Here is a 23,577-nt window from a genome sequence, read left to right on the forward strand (position 1 = left end):
TCTTTAACTTGTTGGCAAGAATACTGTGGGAGGCAGTGTCAAAAGCTTCGCTAAAGTCAAGGAACAACACGTCCACTGCTTTCCCTTCATCCACAGAACCAGTTATCTTGTCATAGAAGGCAATTAGATTAGTCAGGCATGACTTGCCCTTGGTGAATCCATGCTGACTGTTCCTTTGTCTCAGCCCCAACACAATATAATGTAACAGTAAATTTAATAGTGTTGAAGACAATCCAAGAATGTAAGCATAAATTTTATTGATAAACGCTCAATAATCCCTCTGGGATCCCACCAAGGAAAGACCACAAACACAGGGAAGAAAAAGTAAGATGCAATGTTTTCTTTATAAAAGAATTAACACTTTGGCATTCAGTGGGTAAACAATTTTTCTCTTTTATTTTAAAATACTGTAAGACATTGTCCCAAGTGACCCCGCTGTGTCACTCAAAAAAAATATAATTGGTTATTCCAAAAGTAAAAGCAAGGGTAGCATTTTTGGGCCTTACCCTGTCTTCTGGTAGTACTACATTCTCTATGGGGATATAGTGTGCACACTGATGACCCACTCCAACTTCCTCTCCATGTCTGATACCTTTAATAGCATTCAGTTGTTTTCTTTTTCACTCCCAGCAATACATCTGCCTGTACCCTAAATATCACATTAAAAACTCCCTCTCCCCATTATCTTACCTCTGAAACTATTTATATATTTGCTTGCAATTCCTTTACTATGTTTTGTGGGTCCTTCCAAAGACAGTACGCTCTAATGGAGATTTACTATGGTGTTCTATGTACACTGGAATCTACAATCCAAAGGCAAAGACAACTTTTTGTCTATCTTCATTGTCCATAACCAGTATTTGGTTATACATAAACATTATATCTCTATACTCTGATCCTTCAGAAAATCACCAGTTCTCTCTGTCCAGTCAAGTACTTTGATCCTATCAGACTCATTAGCATAATTTGCTTTCTCAGTCCCACCTTTGCTGATCTTTACTCCTTGCACTGATATCTCAACCTTCTTCCCTGCCTCCACTGAATGAATCTGGCCATCCCAAGAGAGCACTACTGTTGGAGGCAAGCCACAGAAGGAAAGCAACAGATATGTAGGGATATGGAAGCCTCTCATCTGGACTTCCTTCCTTTCCTTAAACCATCAAGACTATTTTTAAAAAAAATTTTACTCTTTTTTTCTTTCCACATTCTCATAAAAAAGATTTAAACTTTAGTTGTCTTGATATGTTGACAGCAAAAGACAATCCTATATAGGTATTTGTATTTATAAAAATACAAACACCTCTGTATTTATAAAAATATACTTATCATTGAAATTGTACAGGCAAACTAAATTTATAGTACTGTCTAATCTGAATATTAAAATAAAAAGATGTATATTTATGTAAGTTCTCATGCTTCTGGATGCAGTTTAAGACACTATTTTAATGAATATTATAAACTGAACGTTAAACTTAACATTTATGTTTCAGTTAACGTTAAAACATTTTATAGTAATCCTAAAAACCTCACATCAAGCAGAACATTGCCACCCCAAAACAGAATGTTACTCTCTCCTACATTAAATAATCTTGTGATTAAAGAATTAATGCAACACTATTGAACTTCTTCTGAAACATATCCAACATGATAAAACAACTTCAAAAGATGGAACCTTGACAGCAGTTTGAAAAAAACAACAACTAAGGAGATGAGAAAGCATCTCAACTATTCCTTATTCTTACAAAGCTGTTTCCTTTAGACTCTCATCTTCACTAGCTGGTTACACTGACAAGCTTTCAGAACAGATGAGTCAAATATGCACCTGACCAAATATTAACATCCTTTATGGGAGTCTTTGATGTGTCATAGTGTTGTGTCAACTGACTTCCTCCAAGCCTGTGACTCAGTTTTGAAAAACAAAACTGAGACACTCAGTAATGCTAAGCCTAAATTTGGATAAGGCCCCACGAATCTCATCCTGTGAGGTACTGAGCTCTCAACTCCCATTAACTCCTTGGAAATTAAGGGCGATCAGCACCTTGGAAGAAGCACTGAGTATCTCAGAGGCTGTGACCTTATGTATAAAAAGCACGATACTGAGATAAACAATAGAGGCGATGACAGTCTTTTTAAATCATTTGCAAAGTGATGCTTTGCAACACAGTCAGAAGAAACCCTACATAGCGCAAAGTCACCATTATTAGGTGACAGTTTATTGCGGTGCAGAATCAAAAGTAAAACAAAAGTTTGATGAATTAAGGGTGAGCTGAAGTGTGAGCGTGTTCAACAGGTTGCCACTCTTCTTATTAAACCAGCCTACTTTTTCAAGCACAGCGTCAAAAATAAAACAGGGAAACCAAGGTCCGGTTACCGTGCGGATAAACAAATGCATTTGGGAGACTCATTTAAACAATTAAAACGAAAAGAAAATGTTCAAGGGACACTGAACTTTACACTAAAACCAATAAAAGCCAAGGGATACAAATTTACAAACACAATGCTAGAGTTAAAGCTGGAGCTTCCAGAACAATAATCCGAAGGTGGTCTTGGTTAATGATAAAATCATAGGGTTTCCAGCTTCACTATCAGATGAAGCCGCAAAAGTTGCTGGGTTGTGAAGCAAAAAAATGTTCTTCAAACCCCCATATTTGCAGTATCATCACATAGCACATACAATAACTTTTCACAGAGACATTTTCCTTTTCCAAGTTCATACCAGTATTGGAGATCTCCCTTTCAAATCAATTTTTGCAAACTGCAACAAACAACAAAATCTTATTTTAAAGGAAAATGAATGTTAATCTGAAAAAGCTAAAGAAATTAAATTCAGCTCTGAATTATTTATTATTAGGAGCATATTCGATAGTATACAGATTCATGAACTCTACATCCCTCAGAAGTAACATCCAAACATTTCTTACCTTCTGAACATCAGCATCATGCTTCTGCTGTAATTTAAGCTTTTCTTCATGAAATTTAGCTTCCATTATTTTTGTTTTCATCTCCAGCTTTAAAGGAAAAAGTATCTCATAGTTATTAACTGACTTTCAGAATAAAATTATATTAAGGCCCTTCAGTGATTATTTACTTTCCATAATTAGAAAACTAGTCTTTTGCTTGGGGGGCAGAGGGTTTGCTACTCGATAAACGATACAAAAAAATTCAGGTACAGTTTTTTAAGTGTTTTCATACCATTTATTTCATACAAACATTAACAGTTTCAATCTGCACCCACTGTTTAAAAAAATTGTAGAAGATTTTAGCTGGTGAAAGAAACGACAATCACTGTCCAAAAAGCTAAAATTATATTTTTAAACAAAACAGTGTGAAAAGAAAGTTTTAATATTTGTGATAATACACATAAATCATGCTAAAAGCTCGTATTTATTAGGCAGGTGTTTCTCCAATTTATACAACGGATTTCCTTCATCTCTCACTCATGTTTATTTTTGTAGGTTTCTATTATTCACAGATCTTATATTCCGTACACACTTCCTTTTTTAAAGATTCTTTTACTTACAAAATCATTAAGATTATTGCTGGAAAATCAGCAAGCTGGAAATATCTTGTTTTTGCCTTTTTATTTGTTTATTATAGTTTATTTAAAAGCTTGCATGTAACATACCAATGATATTGCTGTTCATTGTAAACAGGCCAAGTTGTTCACGTAAGACGACAACATGATAATTTAAATCTCTCATACAATTCTGACAATGCTTCTCAAAGGCCATAATAAAAATGTATCTCCATATATCATAGCTCTTTACCAAAAATCTTTCTAAAATGACCAATGATACTTTGGACCATACTATAGCTCTCCCACTTAAAACTAGTTACTTCTGCTGCTCAGGGAGTGATGCAGCCAGAAAGCTTCCCCCAGCATAATCAACCCTACAACCTCCTTTGTTCATAAGTGACACATCAGGATGGGGTATGGGTGACAATGGCTGGCCAGCAGAATGTTCTCTACTGGACTGTTCCCACTAGCACGCCTTAGACCAACATTTAAGCTGTTCTAAGAGATGGTGAATTGCCACCACTCTCCTCAGACAGCTGAATACAGGATCCCAGCCACCTTCCCTCCACCCTCAGCTCCTGCACAGCTTGGCTGGACCAAAGATCTGGCCTCTTGTGTTTCACTAAGACATGATGGATAAACTGTATTATATACAAGAATATGATTGAGATCCCACACGAGCCTTCAAGAGCAGAATTGGGCCAGGTGTGCCCAATCAGCTAATTAGGCTTTAAACAGGGAGTCTTTTGGCTGGAGGCAGCTAATTAGGAACAAGCTCATCTGTGCAGCAACAGGTGGGACCTATAAAGCCAGGAAGGTAGCTACAGACTGGGTCAGCTGCTGAGAAAAGGCAGTCACTCCCTGGGGAGAGGGTTCTTGGAGCTGGTACAACCAGACACAGAAGGGGAACCAGAGCGTAGAAAGCAGTCCAGGGAAGGAGCATTGAGGGCAGAGAAAGGAAGCCCAGAACTGTTGAGCTGAAGGTCCCTGGACAGGAACCTGGAGCAGAGGGCAGGCCCAAGTTTCCCCACCAGCCACTGAGGGAGTGGCACTGGGGCAGTGAATGGGAAGACTGCCTAGGACTGTTGATGGACAGATCCCAGAATGGGAACACTGAGTGACCAAGCCAAAGGGCTAAGTGACAAAGAAGATGCTGCAGGTCCTGGAGTGAGAGGAGCTGCAGACCAGAGTGATGGCGTGCAAACTGCAGATGGGGCACTGGCCTCAAGAGCTAATCCCAGAGTGATCAGGAGGAGGCACCATATTGGCAGCGAGTGGAGCACCCCGTGACAAAGAATCAAATTCATTATTCATTAAATTTATTTTTCTGTATTTTCTTTGGTTTATATAAACACAGTATTTCAAGAATTGATCTAATTTATTTTACGTATACAAACATACATGTTTAATACAAACACATTGCTATCAGTTCACTATAACACATAGCTATATCAATATAGATATTTTTAAACATCCACATGCCAAAAGATCACAACTTTACTGCACTGAACTTAACAAGAAAACCCTATGGGCAATAGATCCTGTCAACAGTTGAAAGTAGGAGAGGCAAGGGCAGTAAGCCCTTCCATCAAGGACTCTCCACATTTAAGTACCAATACATCTAACTGTACTATGCCTAAGCAGGACATTTAACCCAAAGCCCAAAATAGGTCTGCAGTCCTATATAAGCTACTATGCCAGAAAACATCTCCAAGTCTTTTGCCAGCAGATCCAACTCTTTTCAACACAGATGGGTGGACTGATATCTAATCCAAAGGAAAGGAAATCTATTCCCCTCATTTTCCAAGTATCACAGACTCTTGTATTCTCAAGATAATCAAATGCTAGACATTTCATAATATGCACTTGTACCACATGTATGTTAAATATGCCCTCTCACTGGCAGCCAGTTTTCTCCAATTAGCAAGAGTGCATTGTAGCTCAATGTATGAATTCCAGCGGAGTTTCCTTTCAAGTATAAAAGGACCTGGCACTTCTTTGCAGAAAAGGATTCTAAACTTCATCTGGAGAGGACTAGTGAAGAATGTATCCAGATATATGGTATGAAAAACTCTGAAAATGCTTGCTCAAAATAAGAGAGAGAAGGCTCATTACTCAAGGACAGAAACACTATGCTGACAGCTTGTGCCACACACTATCAAAGAAAATGCGGAACCACCTGATCAACATCCTCTAAAGCAAACAAGGAAAGATTAAGAATGAGCTCTCAAAACTAGATACTCTCATAAAAAAACCAACCTTCCACACAAACTTCCTCATGGCTGAACTTTACAAAAACTAGACAAGTCATTTACAACACACACTTTGCTTCTCTACAAAAGAAAAAGGACACTAAACTACCTAAACTACTACATGCCACAAGGGGCCACAACAGTTGTTCCCTTAACCCTCCCAGCAATATTGTTAATCTATTGAACTATACCCTTAGCCCAGCAGAAGAATCTGTCCTATCTCAGGGCCTCTCCTTCTGCCCCTTCACCCCCACGAACACGATACAGTTCTGTGGTGACCTAGAATCCTATTTTCAACATCTCCGACTCAAAGAATATTTCCAGCACACCTCTGAACAACATACTAACCCACAGAGACCTTCCTACCAACCCTACAAAAAGAAGGATCTGGGTGGACTTCTCCTGAAGGTGGAAACAACAGACTGGACTTCTACACAGAGTGCTTCCGCCGACATGCACGGGCTGAAATTGTGGAAAAGCAACATCACTTGCCCCATAACCTCAGCCGTGCAGAACACAATGCCATCCACAGCCTCAGAGACAACTCTGACATCATAATCAAAAAGGCTGACAAAGGAGGTGCTGTCGTCATCATGAATAGGTCGGAATATGAACAAGAGGCTGCTCGGCAGCTCTCCAACACCACTTTCTACAAGCCATTACCCTCTGATCCCACTGAGGGTTACCAAAAGAAACTACACCATCTGCTCAAGAAACTCCCTGAAAAAGCACAAGAACAAATCTGCACAGACACACCCCTGGAACCCCAACCTGGGGTATGCTATCTGCTACCCAAGATCCATAAACCTGGAAATCCTGGACGCCCCATCATCTCAGGCACTGGCACCCTGACAGCAGGATTATCTGGCTATGTAGGCTCCCTCCTCAGGCCCTACGCTACCAACACTCCCAGCTATCTTCAAGACACCACTGACTTTCTGAGGAAACTACAATCCATCGGTGAACTTCCTGAAAACACCATCCTGACCACTATGGATGTAGAAGCCCTCTACACCAACATTTCACACACAGATGGACTACAAGCCATCAGGAACAGTATCCCCGATAATGTCACAGCAAACCTGGTGGCTGAACTTTGTGACTTTGTCCTCACCCATAACTATTTCACATTTGGGGACAATGTATACCTTCAAATCAGCAGCACTGCTATGGGTACCCGCATGGCCCCATAGTATGCCAACATTTTTATGGCTGACTTAGAATGCTTCCTCAGCTCCCGTCCTCTAATGCCTCTACTCTACTTGCACTACATTGATGACATCATCATCATCTGGACCCATGGAAAAGAAGCCCTTGAGAAATTCCACCACGATTTCAACAATTTCCATCCCACCATCAACCTCAGCCTGGACCAGACCACACAAGAGATCCACTTCCTGGACACTACGGTGCTAATAAGCGATGGTCACACGAACACCATCCTATACCGGAAACCTACTGACCGCTATACTTACCTACATGCCTCCTGCTTTCATCCAGACCACACCACATGATCCACTGTCTACAGCAAAGTTCTACAACACAACCGCAAATGCTCCAACCCCTCAGACAGAGACAAACACCTACAAGATGTCTATCAAGTATTCTTATAACTACAATACCCACCTGCTGAAGTGAAGAAACAGATTGACAGAGCCAGAAGAGTACCCAGAAGTTACCTACGACAGGACAGGCCCAACAAAGAAAATAACAGAACGCCACTAGCCAATCACCTTCAGCCCCCAACTAAAACCTCTCCAACGCATCATCAAGGATCTACAACCTATCCTGAAGGACGACCCATCACTCTCACAGATCTTGGGAGACAGGCCAGTCCTTGCTTACAGACAGCCCCCCAACCTGAAGCAAATACTCACCAGCAACCACACACCACACAACAGAACCACTGACCCAGGAACCTATCTTTGCAACAAAGCCCGTTGCCAACTGTGTCCATATATCTATTCAGGGGACACCATCATAGGGCCTAATCACATCAGCCACACATTCACCTGCACATCTACCAATGTGATATATGCCATCATGTGCCAACAATGCCCCTCTGCCATGTACAGTGGCCAAACTGGACAGTCTCTACATAAAAGAATAAATGGACACAAATCAGACGTCAAGAATTATAACATTCAAAAACCAGTCGGAGAACACTTCAATTTCTTTGGTCACTCAATTACAGACCTAAAAGTGGCAATTCTTCAACAGACTCCAACGAGAGACTGCTGAATTGGAATTAATTTGCAAACTGGATACAATTAACTTAGGCTTCAATAAAGACTGGGAGTGGATGCGTCATTACACAAAGTAAAACTACTTCCCCTCCTACTGTTCTTGTAAAGTGCTGGAAATGGCCCACCTTGATTATCACTACAAAAGGTTCCCCCCCCCGACCCCACGCTCTCCTGCTGGTAATAGCTCACCTTTCCTGATCACTCTTGTTACAGTCTGTATGGTAACACCCATTGTTTCATGTTCTCTGTGTATATAAAATCTCCCCACTATATTTTCCACTGTATGTATCCGATGAAGTGAGCTGTAGCTCACGAAAGCTTATGCTCTAATAAATGTGTTCATCTCTAACGTGCCACAAGTACTCCTTTTCTTTTTATAGAAACACTTAAATTACCTTAGGTAGACTAAAGTTTCCAAATCCTTTTCCATTTTAGACAAAATGGTTAAACTATTCTTCCCTGACAAGTCCCAAATACTCAGCTTTCTCCATTTCATTTACAACATTAGCCAAACAGTGCAGAGAAGGTGGAATTTTCAAAAATTAGATGCCCAACTCGCATTGGCAGAAGGGTGCCTGACTTCATTAGGTGCTTTTTAAAATTCCAGTGTTTTTCTGACTTGCCTGCTCTGCTGACAACATGTGTGATGTCGTCACCCGATACTGGGGAACTCCACATCAGACACAAAAGTAAAATAGGGAACCTATGTTTCAAATATTCAATTACCAAGTTTTTAAGGTGCAATATATTTTAATAATTAGGAGTATCAAGATTTTATTTTGTCAGGGAAGGGTGGTTTTATTTTTAAGTTTATCTTTGAAGTGAGACTAATCCTGCATTCATACTGACTTGTTGGAAAAATTGTGGTAATAATATTTAAGATTATGAGTTTGATATTCAGTTCTATGTCCATGAGGCATAAGTACAGCTGTCTTATCTTCCACAGCCATTTTGAAACCATTAACTCAACTGTTTAATGTGATAAACATATCTCAGTAAAAATCTCAGTAAAAATATTAAAATTTTAGAATTACTGCCAGCTTTTCACTTACATAGAGCTGCACAGTGGGCCAGTACAAAGACTATACACCACTTAAGTCCTTCGTATGTCCTATTCTAAGGGCTTGAATAGGATTTTAAATTGTGTATATGCCTGGGGCAAGCCTTAAAGCAGGGATGAACTTTTACCCCTGACACACTTTTATCAACGATTTGGTAAATATAAAATTTAAGGATGACACAAAGATTGGCATAATGGCATACAGGTCAGTCATATAGATAGGTTTGGCAGGATTCAATTTATATTTGTTGGCAAACCTCTATTTTGCCACAACATTGAAATCAACCAGAGAAAAAATCAATTGGTAACAGGTGTCATGCAGCCTCCCCCACACCTTGCACCTGAGGGATTGGGTGTCACTAGCCCTGCAGTCATAGCAATGAGGGAGAGGGAAAATGAGAGCAGAGCTGCAGAGGGCTCCCTGTGTTGCCACAGGGCCAGTAACACCCGATTCCAGCAGGCGCAAACTGCAGGGAAGGCTGAGACCCCGGGGAGGCAGAGCAGACACCTCTGGCCAGGACTACAGAGAGTAGGAGGAGTCCCTGGGTACAGGGAGACGAACCCGCTGCTGAATGACTCGGTCCATGAGAACAAGCTGTTCAGCAGCAGGGTCTGTGCTCAGACCTCCCCACACCTTGCACCTGCAGAGGTTGGTTGTCACCAGCCCCACAACCACACAGGAAGCCCTCTGCAGCTCTGCTGTCACGGCCCTGCTGTTTCACTCACCAGCCAGGAATGTGGAACCATCCATGGTAAGTTTCAGAGTAGCAGCTGTGTTAGTCTGCATCCGCAAAAAGAAAAGGAGTACTTGTGGCACCTTGGAGACTAAACAAATTTATTTGAGCATAAGCTTTCGTGAGCTACAGCTCACTTCATTGGATGCATCCGATGAAGTGAGCTGTAGCTCACGAAAGCTTATGCTCAAATAAATTTGTTAGTCTCCAAGGTGCATCCATGGTAAGGAACTGTTCAGAGACACCTTCTGGACAGGGCTCATCCTCCTCTTTGCAGTCCTGGCCATGAGTCTCTGCTATGCAGGGCCAGGACCTGAACCTTCCCTGCAGCTTGCATCCCAGTGTCTTGGGTCCCTGGCCTAAGCGTGCATGAGGCAGGTGGGAGCAAGAGAAGAGGCTTTTCCCCTAAATTTCAAATACTCTTATCTACTTAAAGAAAGGAATATCTCTGAAATTTAAAATGTGCTTAAATGAGTCAAGTTAACTGCAACGTTTACTTACTAGCATGTTCATCTCCTATCACTAAATTAAACTTAACTTCCTGGTGATAGCTGACTGTATTTCCGTGCCAGCTCCTCTCATCTACCATCAGTTTCTGTGTCTTAAATTGTGTTATACTTTATAGGTTTAATATATATTGCAAACACAAAATATTATACAAACAATGTCATGGTAACCCTTTCATGTGTTTCAGAAAGAAAGCAGATGAAAATAATTTAGACCTCAGTGCATTCATCTTCATCAGAAAAGCAATTGTTGGTTTATGTACTGATGTCCATGTACACTAACAGCTTACTTATGAATTCATCTCCTTATTCCTAATTAAGAGATAGCTTAGAACAGAAAGTACATGATGCACTATCCCTGAGATAGAAAAATAACTTAATTTTTGAGTAGATATTTATCCATAGCTGAAAAGTTTGCAATGAAGTGTGAAATTTATCCATTGCCATAGCCTGAGTATCATTCCTTTGGGTTTCTGTCATTGTTTATTCTCCTCACAGAGACTATGAAGCAATTAAACCCTAAGGCCATGTAAACATTACTGATGTCAAACATCTGTGCTGCCCCTGTTATTTAAAGCCATGGAGGGTGATACCAACAGAACAGCTTTTAAGTGCCTAGGCAGACTTTCCTTTCTTCCTATTTTCAAAAACTCATCAACAGCAAACAATTATGTCATCACACCACCGTAAAGCATTTTCAGAAATGTAGGAGTTATGTGTAAGCTTGAAAGCTGGTGTCTCTTACCAATAGAAGCTGGTCCAATAAAAGATGTTACCTCACCCACCTTGTCTCTCCATTTTCAGAAAGGCAGTTTCAGAAATCTGAAGTAATGCAGTTCATAATGTAAACCTCTTAGTGGCCATCCTATTACTGCCATAAGTATCAGTTATCTAGGTGCTTCCCAAATTTTTCACGTCACAATCCCAGCATTTATCCTGCCACTATTTTTTTTTCACATGAATTTGCAGAAGTAGTACAATCTGTTATATCTGTTTAATTATCCGATATATAAACATATCACTGTGCAGATCAGCCATGTTATTTTGTGCCTGGGGATCAGAGACACTTTGAACTCCTATTGATCACAGTTTGCTTGTCGTCACTGGACTAATCACCTTCAGGCCAGAGGTGGCATCTTGAAGGTTTAATGTACATCAGTGTTTTTGGGATATTTGCCAAAACCTCTATGTTCACTTGCCAGATTTTTTTCAGTGAGTGTGTGTGTGGGGATGGGTGGGGTGAGGGGTAAACTGTAAATTCTAACTTCAAAGTTAGAACAAATAAAGTAGGGCAACTTATTTTTTTCTCAAGACAAAATTTTCAACACCTGCATAACACCAAGACAAAAAAGGAATTATTAATCCACAATGATTAATAATCATATAAAAAGAAACATAACAAAACTTAATTCTTTACCATGTAATTAGTAAACTTCCTACTGAATGCCATTTACTCAACTCTTAATACATGGGGTTAAGTAATAATAAACAATAATTCTTTGCACATATAGTGTTTCATCTGGATAACTGAAGTGCTGAATCACTGTAGAAGTACTGCACTGCACTTGGTTCTCTTGAACAACAGATTTTATCTTTTTAAGTTATAGACGATTGGAAGTCTCCATTATTTAGTATTAGATACTATTTTCACACTTTTAAAATTATGCCTCCGAACAGTTTAATATCATGTACAGTAGTTATTACATTCCATTTTTCGCTTCTTGTGGCAGACTGATGCCCCACCAATCTCAAAATCTATGCTGCTGCCCACCTCATCTTTTTGTGTTCATGAAATGGAAAGAAAGGAACAATTACCATATATTAAGAAAACTAGGGCTGAAATCCTAGCGCCACTGAAGTCAACAGCAAAACTCCTGTTGATTTCAGTGGGGACATGATTTCATCCTAAGAACTTTAAACTTGTGCATGTATCTCATAGAAGACACAGTACAGTGAAGGAAGTAAACAAGAATCTGTTTCCTACAGAGCCTGTAGGGAAGAATGTCCAGAGGTTGTAATATCCTATGGGGAAATTCAATTATAATACATTTTCTGCGGCAATTCATTACCTACTCTCCTTAGCTATTATGACTGTGTGTAACAAACATATATGGCAAAATTGGTTTAAACATGAACTGATGCCAGCAACGAAAGGTCAAACTTTTTTTGCACCCAATTATCAAGTATTATTAGGTGTATTATATATTTATTAAACTACTGTCTGCCCATTCGGAAACACTTTCACATTTTCAAGGTTTTATTATTTTTTTGTTTAATTTTATATTTATAAAATAAGTTTGTACCCCACTCCCTTATTTTTAAACAACGAAGATGAGTAAGGATAATTGTCCTCATTTTATTCCCAAAAATAAACTGAGGCAGGACAGAATGACTGACCTGCCAAAAGTCACACAGAAAGCCACTGGCAGAAAAAGGAAACTGATAAAACCTTTATTTATACTGGTTTATTTATCCGTAATTTATACAATTAGAGTATAGTTTATTGATGCATGAATTTCTCTTAAATTCTTAGTACTGAACTGTTGACATTACAAAATAGTTATCTACTCTGCTTCCATAACTATGCACTCATAAAATACATGAGAATAGCAGAATAAAGTTCCTCATTTTCAAATTAATCACATATCCTTTCTTATAACCCAGTATGTGTGTCTGTGAGATAATATATACATGAATAATGACTTAAAAGGAAGGATATAGATAGATAAAATGTTTTTTATATAAAGCAAGAGCTAAGACCATCCTTTTTCACTGGTAAGTAAAGGATTTTGTAGCGCAGTACTGCCACTTAAACCTAAAGGGATTTCAAGCAGAAAATACACATTAATGGTCTTTATGGGGGGAAAAGGGGGATAGGGGATTATTTTGGTGTGGCATACACTTTTTCCCCTTCTAACAAAATACCTCCTTTTTTGGCATAAGTTTATTTATCACTCTGACTGTATTCTTTCCAATAGAAATACAAGACCTGAAACATCCTGAAGCCTAAAAGAGGCAAGACATATTAACAGAAAAATTTCCTGCAACACAAAGAACTGCAGTGAAAGTGAGACTCGTGTATGTCAAGAACAAAATCTCAACCATGACCACAGCACAGACCTTAGCTTAAAGTGCAGTGGAGCTGACTTCTTTGCAACTCCAGCATGGCGCTCTAAGGGTGCTTTGTACATGACAGCTGACTGATCTTTAGGCCTTAAGCAAAAAAAAAGCTACTCTCTGCAAGAGCTGTAAGAAGGTCCACAGCCTGTATCCTTTGCCTAAACTATTTAGGATAAAGCTGTCTGAAGGATAACAGGAGACAATCTCAAGATTTAAAGAGGGGGGCTGCTTCAATGTAGATTATTTTACATATAATATCATGTTAAAATTCCTGTGAGGTTAAAAACTACAGTATGTCTAAGGTTTCAGAGTAGCAGCCGTGTTAGTCTGTAACGGCAAAAAGAAAAGGAGTATGTCTAAGCTGCACCAGCAGTGGAATGAATGACTACAGTAAAGCTTACATTGCCACACCAAACTACTCTGCAAATAATTTATCAAGGAACAAGATGAAGGTATCCTTGACAAAGTTGATACTCTGTTGGAAAGTCAGGTTTCCTTCACAGCTAAAGACTTAAGGAGAAGTCCTTGACTTTGTGTAACAGGCTGATCAAGCCAAATCATACCATATCTTTTCCTCCTGGGCCCACAGAGTATCTAATCACTAACCTACTGGTGCACCTCTCAGAGGTTTGACTCATTCCATTTGATGAATCTGTGTTTCTATATAAACAAACAAGCCATCTGAGTTTAGCATATAGATTGTTTTTTGCTATATGCAAAACTAATTTTTTTCCTGTGTTGAGGGTACTGTGCTTCTCCATTGTTGTAAATTTTTGAATTTTCCAAAAATGATTCTTTTAGAGAGCACAGATTTTTTTTGCCTATATTTCTACTTGTTTTAAATTTATAAAACTATCAGATTTTCAAACACATTCTACAAATTAAAGGTAGCCATAAATAATATTCTTCCTAATAGAATATAATGCACAATAAAAGCAGCTTTTCCATCTGGAATTTGCATTAACCTGGGGCATTTTTCTTATAGAATCATAGATACTAAGGTCAGAAGGGACCATTATGATCATCTAATCCGACCTCCTGCACTACGCAGGCCACAGAATCTTGATGTTTTTCAAGTGATATCAGAAAGTATCAGTACAATTAAAAAAACCTCTACACATTATTTCATTTACTGACAGAACTCACATGGTACTATAACGTTAGATATAGGAAGATATTAAAATTAAATTACTTAAAATACATATTTCTGTTATAGAAATAATTTTTGGCAATTGTCATTTTGAAATCATAGCTATCTAGTTTTGGGCTTAACCCTACAATTCTATCTGCACAGACAGAAAAGCTTCACAGATCTAACGGGTCTACCTCAGTGGTTCTCAACCTATTTACCATTGTGGGCCACATCCAATACTACCTGTATGGTCCTGAGGATGTCACATGGGCCGCAGCTGTGTGCTGACTGGGCCGCAAGTGGCCCACAGGCCACATGTTGAGAACCACTGGTTCTACCTACATGGATGGGACAACTCATCAAGTTAAGTATATGTGTCAGTTTTTGCAAGACTGGTGCCATACCTCAGCAAAAATAAAACTGCTATTAAGCAATTTTAACTACATTCCAAAATCACAATAAAAAGAGCTGCTTGGTATGCAACTCCTTTTCCATATAATTGCATTTTAATAATTTATAGTTTTCACCAGGAAATTAAAAGAAGAAAATTAAAATTTCACTAGGAAAATTTTGGAAGGTTTAAAATTTTCATTGTCAATTCAAAAAGTAAGGGCCTCATATATTCATTATTTATATGGCAGCATATGGATGTTTTTCATTTTTAAAATTTTTGTAAAGGACATGTTTATACAATACGCAATGTGATAGCCACTCAAATTATGAATTAACCAGACATGATTTTTAAATGTCCCAAAATAAAAATGTTTGCTCTAAAGTTGATGTTTTCAATCTGCCATTATTTTCCCAAACAAGAAAGTATCTAGTATATTTCTCCAAACCAATGCCAAAGGGATTTTACATCTTTTTTGTACTTATAAATTAATTAAAAATTTAGAGCCATTGTCGCTTCATAATTTACATGGAGAGCTGTTTCATGTCTTTCAAAAAAGAAAATGCCATCTAAAGTTTTTGTTTTAATTTTTAATATTGTCAGATTTCCACTTTAAGGGACATTTTTTTGAAGTCAATGATTAGTTTTGTCCCTGATCAAATTTAGTCATTTAAAATAATTGTATTCACAACAGCACATCATATTAAATATTTTAAGAAATTCTTAAATGCTGCAGTAAAAGAACATTCAATAGTTTTATTTGGAGTGACAACTGTCCTACTTCTTATACATCATGAACATTCTCTGCCACTTGTAGCGAAGACACTTGAGGATCAGTAAGTGCCAAAAAGCCTGAAATGTTTAACGGTCAAAGTTCACATACAGTAGCAAATCTTGATAAACAGAAAAAAAAATAGAGTTCTAAAATGCAACAAATTGCATCCTCTTTAGTGCTTAAGGTTCCAATCCTGAAAGTTGATCATGCAGGTGGAATCTTGTGCCCACACAGAATTTTATTGGCTTCAAAGGGTGACAGAGGGAAAAATCAGTCCAGATTGCAGGATCAGGGCCTAAGTGAAAGTTCCTATTGTATTCAATTCTGCCAAGTCCTGAGTTCCCTCAACTCCCATTGAAGTGAGTAGCATTTGTGTGTGCTCAGCCCCCTGCAGGATCAAAGCCATAGTGAGTAGAGGAGTAAGCAGACAATTATCCCTCTGCCTAAATCAAGTTATTTGACAGTTCATCTGTCACCCCAAACACTAATTAAGCAACAGAAATCCCAATGATTCATCGATGTAGCAGAAATTAGAAAAACTATAATAACCCAGTTTCTATGCACCAAATATACATACAACTGAAACCCACAAATTTGCTTTTCATTGTTTTCTAATGTGTATTCCATCCATCTCTGAGTCTTTGTTCCATTTCATCCATATCGGTATCTACTAAAACATCCAACTATTGTCACTACATTCATTTTTCACAGTTTCCACATTTTGACCATTATATTGCAATTTCTTTTTTTTAAAAGTGAAACCAAACAATTTATTTGTGCTAAATGAATGGAAAGAATGTATTCAGAATACATTTTTTTATACATTGTACCAGCTTAGGCTGCTAAATAAGCATTCATTAGTGCTATGTTGTGCTACTTTCTCTGTACTCTGTTTTGTTTCTACCAAGCAATACAACATTTTTGGCTGTTATGCCAATATATTCCTATAATATTCATCTTATACCATATTCTCTAATAGTCTTTTGAACATTTAAAATAGTTATTCAAACTAGGTTTTAGGGAAAATCACAATTCATCTCAGAATTTCCACTCTATTTTTTTTATTATAGAAAAATTATATTGATCTGGAAAGTAAATGTCACTTACGTGGCACATACAGCATTGTTAAAAATCTATTACCAGCAGTATCAATATTAGTAAATTATAGAAGTTAGAAAGTCAGTTTGGAAAAATGTTTCTCATCCTGGCTGTACATTGCCTGTAGCTCTATTATTTCTGTGCCATTCCAATCTAATACTAAAATAAGTTTTTGGCTTTACTAAGATCAACACTGAAGGGTTAAAGCACATAAAAATGAGATTTCAGTGACTTTGAAGTCAATAGGACTACTTTTGTAAGTAAAGTTTTGTGGAAACTTAGTGGATCAGAAATCACATGAACAAGAGATATGGTTTTGTAAAGGGAAATCATGCCTCCCTAATCTATCTGAATTCTTTGAGGGTGTCAGCAAGCATATGGACAAAGGTGATCTAATTGATATAGCGAACTTGGACTTTCAGAAAGCTTTTGAGAAGATTCCTCACCAAAAGGCTCTTAAGCAAAGTTAACAGTCATGGGATAAGAGGGAAGATACTTTCATGCATCAGTAACTGGCTAAAAGATAGGAAACAAAGGGTAGGAATAAATGGTCAATTTTTACAGTGGAAAGAGGTTAATAGTGGAGTCACACAAGAATTTGTCGTGGGCCTGCAATGTTCAACATTTTCATCAGTGATCTGGAAAAGAGGGTAAACAGTGAGGTGGCAAAGTTTGCAGACAATACAAAATTGCTCGAGATGGTTAAGTCCAAAGCTGACTGCAAAGAGTTACAAAATGATCTCATAAAACTGGGTGACCGAGCAACAAAATGGCAGATGAAATTCAATATTAATACGTGCAAAGTAATGCACATTGGAAAAAATAAAGACCAACCTATACATAAGCCGTAACAGGCTTTGTGAGGTCCATCACAACTCCTTCCCTCCCACTCTTTTTACTAGACTCAGCGGAATTGGACAAGCCTACATATGATCATCAGCCGCATTAAATGCCTAAATAGGAGTCCATAATTTATTGATTCTGCATGTCAGAAATTCTAAAAAAGGGCACCGAGCCATGCATATACTTTTTATGTACTTTGGCCTTGTCTGCTCACACTCTTGTATGAATTTAAAATAAACTAGTTTAGTTGAAGTAGTAGAAACCCTATATACACATTTTTATTTTGGTGTACATTATTTAGTCCTAATTAAATGTAAGGTAAACGTAAGGGTTGCTCTACTTTACGTGATTAGGTCGATGTATGCTGAGTTGCATCTAGGTAGCTGTGAAAGTGTCTTCATTTAAATCTGGCTCCTGCCAATGTAAGTGCTTCTCTATGCCAATGTAGTAACACCACCTCTCCCACTTGTGTAGAGTCACAGTAAATATAATTATGTCGACGCAGTGTCAGTGGACACACCACTTATGTCAACTGTTACAGGCTTTCAGGAGCCATCCCACAATACCCCAAACTGACAATACAATTGATACAAGTACTCCTGGTGAGAACGTGCACTGCTGACACAAGGAGCCAAGTGTTCACACACGCAAGCAATTTAATAACTGTGGTGGCTGTATGCCAACGTAAGTTAGGTTGACATAATTTTGTAGTGTAGACATGGCCTAAAGAAGCCTGGTTTAAATTGAAATAAAAGTGTCCACACAGCCTTTTTCACTGGTTTAACTAAGAGTTTAAAATAACGTCTTAATTTAAACCAGTACAACGCCACATGTAGACAAGTCCTAAAAAAAATACATCATAAGAACAGCAATTTAATATAACCCACCACAAATCCCCTGCTCTTCAAAAAATTCCCCACCCCTGAAATCACAATTCCACCCATACCATTTTCAGGTGCTGGTGGAAAAGGATGAGCCTCACAGTGAGCCCTCTCAATCTTTGGATTTGTGCTATTTTGGATTAAAAACCAAAATGAATTCGAAAGCCAGGGGTCAAACTATTCAATTTAGGTATGTCTGGAATAAGCAAGCTTCCTAAACCTTTCATAGAAGGTGGCCCCTGAAGAGCACTCTAATGGGCTAGAGAGGGCCCCTTCAACAAATTCCTAAAGCTCATCAAGAGACTGAGGCACTCACCCTACTCCTGTACATTTCATAAGGTCTGCAGGAGTGAGGCACCTGTCATGCGGATACTGTGAAGAGACACAGGAATATGTTACTTTCTGCAATCCTCAAGCTTTTCCCACCCACAGGTGAAACAGTAGTATTCAATAATAGAGATTAAAACGTGTGTATGTAAGTCACAGCATAATGATTCTCCTAATTTGAATGTCCATGTATGAGGAAAGAACAATACAGCAACAAAGATCAGCTTAAACCTTTTCGCCCAGGCTTCAGGCTCTTAAGGTTCCGCATGTGTGTTGTGTGTTTTATTTTTATTCTATATAACTTTATTCTTTGCTCATTTATTCTATATGAACAAAACACACACACACACACACACCCTATTATAATGCTCAGGAAAACAATGCTGACAGAGTTTATAACATTCTTGGCAAAAATGACAAAAATATCTATTTTTAATTAAGAGAAAAATGTTTACTCTGTGATGTAGCCCAAAGCATAGCAATTTTAATTCTACATTTTTAAAAGCTCAAGTTAATTACAAGAGTCATCCTTTAGAATGCTGTCACCAAATTAGTTTTTATTAATTGCTCTTAATCAAGTATGCATTAAATGTCTAATTCGTATGTTTAAATATTTTCCCATGGAATAAAGCTATTAAGAGGAAGAATCAAAATCTTTAAAAAGTTCATTCACACTGACCACTTCATAAAACTAATGAAAGGAGAAGCCAGTCTGGTGAGTCAAACTGCCAGACTTAAGACCATATCTCGGTCCTCCAGCCAGCCTTCCACTGCTTGATGCATTTTTTTCCTTCACTCTTGTTCAATGTCCATATCCACTGAATTATTTTTCTATCATTTTCATCTTTCTAAAATGCTTTGTTCATTTTTCTTCTATAATTCTCTCGCTTCGTTAACTTCACATTTTTCTTATCATTGTTCTCTTTAATCTGAGTCTCAGTTTCTGTAGCCCTCCATTTCTACTCACCTGTCAACCCATTTCTTCTCTCTCCCTCTTGAATGAGGGATGGACTCTACATTTGCTAATCCTCAAAATGCAGGTCAAAGTGTCCACAAGGTGACAGAGTTACTCCATTTTCAACATCTCAGAACCTGTAGACATTTAACTATAAAAATGTCACAGAAGCATGGTTTTTATACCTAGATGCAGATGAATCATTTTTTATATTACGGTAGTACCAAAAATGTGCTAGGCTCTGAAGAGAAACAAAGGAAGTCCCTGCAATAAGGAGCTTATAATTAGGGCCCTAACAAATTCATGGCCATGAGAAACACATCACAGACTGTGAACTTTGGTCTTTTGTGAGCTTTTACCCTATACTGTATAGATTTCATGGGGGAGACCAAACTGTGGGTCTTGATCCAAAAGGGAGTTGCAGGGGGGTCACAAGGTTATTTTAGGGGATATTGCCACCCCCCTTACTTCTGTGCTGCCTTCAGAGCTGGGCAGCCGGAGAGCAGCAGCAGCACGGAGGTAATACCATACCATGCCATCCTTCCTTCTGCGCTGCTGCCTTCAGAGCTGGACAGCCGCAGCGTGGCAGCTGCTGACTGAGGGCCCAGCTCTGCAGGCAGAAGCTCAGAAGGGTGGCAATACCATACTGTGCCATCCTTACATCAGCGCTGCTGCTGCTGCTGGCGGCGGCTCTGCCTTCAGAGCTGGGCTCCCGGGAAGCAGCCACCACTTTCCAGCTGCTCAGCTCTGAAGGCAGCAACACCGCCAGAAGCGGCGCAGAAGTAAAGGTAGCAGTACCGCAACCCCTGCTACAATAACCTTGCGACACCCACACACACACACACACACAAACACAACTCCTTTTTGGGTTAGGATCCCTACAATTACAACTCGGTGAAATTTCAGATTTAAATAGTTGAAATCATGAAATTTACGATTTTTTAAATCCTATGATCATTAAATTGATCAAAATGGACCGTGAATTTGGTAGGGCCCTACTTATAATCCAATTGTACATATGATACAACAAGTGAGATCTACCATATGCCAACGGAGAAATCAGAGGATGATTGTTACAAAAATAAGTTCACATAGTCACTTAGTTGAAAAAGGGCCATTTCTTGTACAGAATACATTCCCCAATAGGTACAAAATTCTCCCCCATCACCATCCTCCAATTTCTAACCATTAAAATCCCCTTCCAGGGAAAAAGTTCCCCTTCACCCAATCCTCCATGGCTGTACAACTACCCACCCATTCTTCAGCTCTCCTCTCTCCTCACCATGAACTCTCTCACCATTCACCCCACATGGCAAACCAGGGTAAGTTACCCAGCAAACATTCCATACCTCCCAAGGAAAATTACCCACTGCCCTCAACACAAGTTCCTCTCATCACCACATCATTTCTGGATATCAGAGCCCCCAGACCTCTGTATTCCCCACCACACTCACCCACACCCACCAGCCAAGCTGCCTACATGAACAGACAAACTGACAGTATCTCACAGGCAGAGCCAAAACACAGTAGGTGGGGAAGACACCTGCGTGGTCCTTTTTAAGCCCAGCACGGCACACAACAAAAAGTTTAGCACAGGAGTCCAAGATCAAAACATGAAATGTCAGAACTACAACCATAATCAAATGACAAACTGTAAAAACTGAACTTTTCTTTACTTAGAGAGACAAAGGTGGATCAGGTAATATCTTTTATTGGACCAACTTCTGTTGGTGAGAGAGAGAAGCTTTTGAGCTACACAGAGCTCTTCCTCCAGTCTGAAAAAGGAACGACCAGCATCATCGCAAACTGTAAGGTGGAACAGATTGTTTAGCATAAGTAGTTAGCATATATTGTAAGGGATCCTTCAAGGTAAAGTGGCCCATTAACACCTCTGCAGCCATAGGCCTTTGTGTGGATCAAAAGCTTGCCTCTCTCACCAACAGAAGTTGGTCCAATAAAAGATATTACATCGTCCACCTTGTCTCTCTAAGGCCTGGTCTACACTGGGGGCGGGGATCGATCTAAGTTACGCAACTTCAGCCACATACTGAATAACGTAGCTGAAGTCGACGTACTTAGATCTACTCACCGTGGTGTCTTCACTGCGGTAAGTCGACAGCTGACACTCCCCCGTCAACTCCGCCTGCAGCTCTCGCTCCGGTGGAGTACCGGAGTCAAAGGGAGAGCGCTTGGCCATCGATTTATCGCATCTAGACTAGACGCGATAAATCGACCCCCGCTGCATTGATCGCTGCCCATTGATCCTGTGGGTAATGTAGACAAGCCCTTAGGCTTTGTCTACACTGGTACTTTCATCATTAAAACTTTTGTTGCTCAGGGGTGTGAAACAGCAGCCCCTGAATGACAAAAGTTTTAACTACGAAAAGTGCTGGTGTGGATAGCGCTTCGTCAGCGGGAGCTGTGCTCCTGGCGTCCGCCCGAAGTGGTTTTATTTGTCACCGGGAGAGCTCTCTCCCGGCAATAAAGAGCAGCGACACAGTGTAACTTATAACGGCGCAGTTGCAGAAGCAGAGACGCATTTTTGTGAGGTGCACAGTGTCGATGTAGCTTTTATATCCTGGAACCAACATGGCTACAACTACACTGCATACTTCCCTTCCTTGTCTCACAAGTCACATATCAAGCTTCATAACATAATTGTTACACCCAACATAGCCTTCAATAATTGCCTCATCTACAATCGAGTAAGCAGCACTATAGAGAATATAATGAGACTACCTTCACAAGCCCTGTAAATACTCTTACAGTAGAATTCGTGGTTATACTATAATAACCTTTAGATTAAAAGAATAAATAAATAAAAGTTTGTCTCTTGACAAATTTTTTTATTGCAAGTTATTTGCATTCTAGTAACATTAGAAAAGCAGAATGTTAAGTGACTTAAAATATGCTTGCTTCAGATCTGCTGAGCATGTACTGAGTTTAGATACCTTGCTTACTGGGGGAAAAAATTCTGTTGTAGAGAGATAATAAAGACAACAAAGATAAAAAATGTTCTAGCAAAGAATAAAAAATGTGAAACTGAAAAAATATGGAATAGAAGAAATAATTAAAGAAACAATTAAAAAAAACACAAAGTAGTTCCAAAATGAAGTATTTTATGTCAAGTAAATTGATTGGGGGTTACCAACAACCACTAAAATAATAGTAGATTCATATAAATAGATTTGTTTTCTACTCCACAAGAGGTTCAAAATCAAATTTTAGCAACATAATCAGTTTTGTGTTTTTGAAAAACATAAATAAGGACTTCACTCCTTTTTTCACTCTACGGGTGAGTGGCATTCAGGATGGGTGGAGGTGAAGTTCAAAGGGAGCTTGCCTATTTCTCAAGATAAACCATTCCTGCCATCTGTTCTCAGTTGCTCTGAACTGCTGAAAACTGATCTGCCCTTGTTTTGTTGCCTCTTCCTTGTCTGAATCCAAGATTTTTCAGTGATGACAGTTTCCCAAATGGTTTAATCCATGTCAGAAGCATTGGGGAAAAAACTACTACAAACCACTGCCTGATGATGCTCACATTTGAACAACTCTGTGATGTGGTTATCATTGAAAACGGCCATGTGTTTGGCATTAGAGAGTTAAAACAGGTGCAGGGAAGGTTTATGAATGAAGGGCTAAAGGTTAAAAACAAAAAACCACAGTTATTTTATTTAATGCTCTCCCCTTTTACCACAAAGAAGTTGAAAAAAAGCTAAAACTTTAGAAAAACTTTCCTT

General features: G+C 38.9%; 1 protein-coding gene across 9 annotated transcripts in view; it reads right to left on the bottom strand.

Annotated features, from left to right (window-relative positions):
* CEP112 (centrosomal protein 112) overlaps nt 1-23,577 on the bottom strand; it is a 362,242-nt gene that overhangs the window by 291,495 nt on the left and 47,170 nt on the right. For 6 of the 9 annotated variants that reach the window (XR_012154913.2, XM_073311620.2, XM_073311624.2 and 3 more), the window contains one exon: nt 2,922-3,008. The exons of the other annotated variants lie outside the window; for them this stretch is intronic. Coding sequence is in view for 5 of the 6 variants with exons in the window: in XM_073311620.2 (XP_073167721.1) it covers nt 2,922-3,008 (87 nt within the window). In the remaining variant the exon portion in view is untranslated. The remainder of the gene's footprint in view (nt 1-2,921; nt 3,009-23,577) is intronic. 9 annotated transcript variants of the gene reach the window in all.

This window comes from Lepidochelys kempii, chromosome 14, assembly GCF_965140285.1.
Source record: "Lepidochelys kempii isolate rLepKem1 chromosome 14, rLepKem1.hap1, whole genome shotgun sequence".
Taxonomy (NCBI): domain Eukaryota; kingdom Metazoa; phylum Chordata; order Testudines; family Cheloniidae; genus Lepidochelys; species Lepidochelys kempii.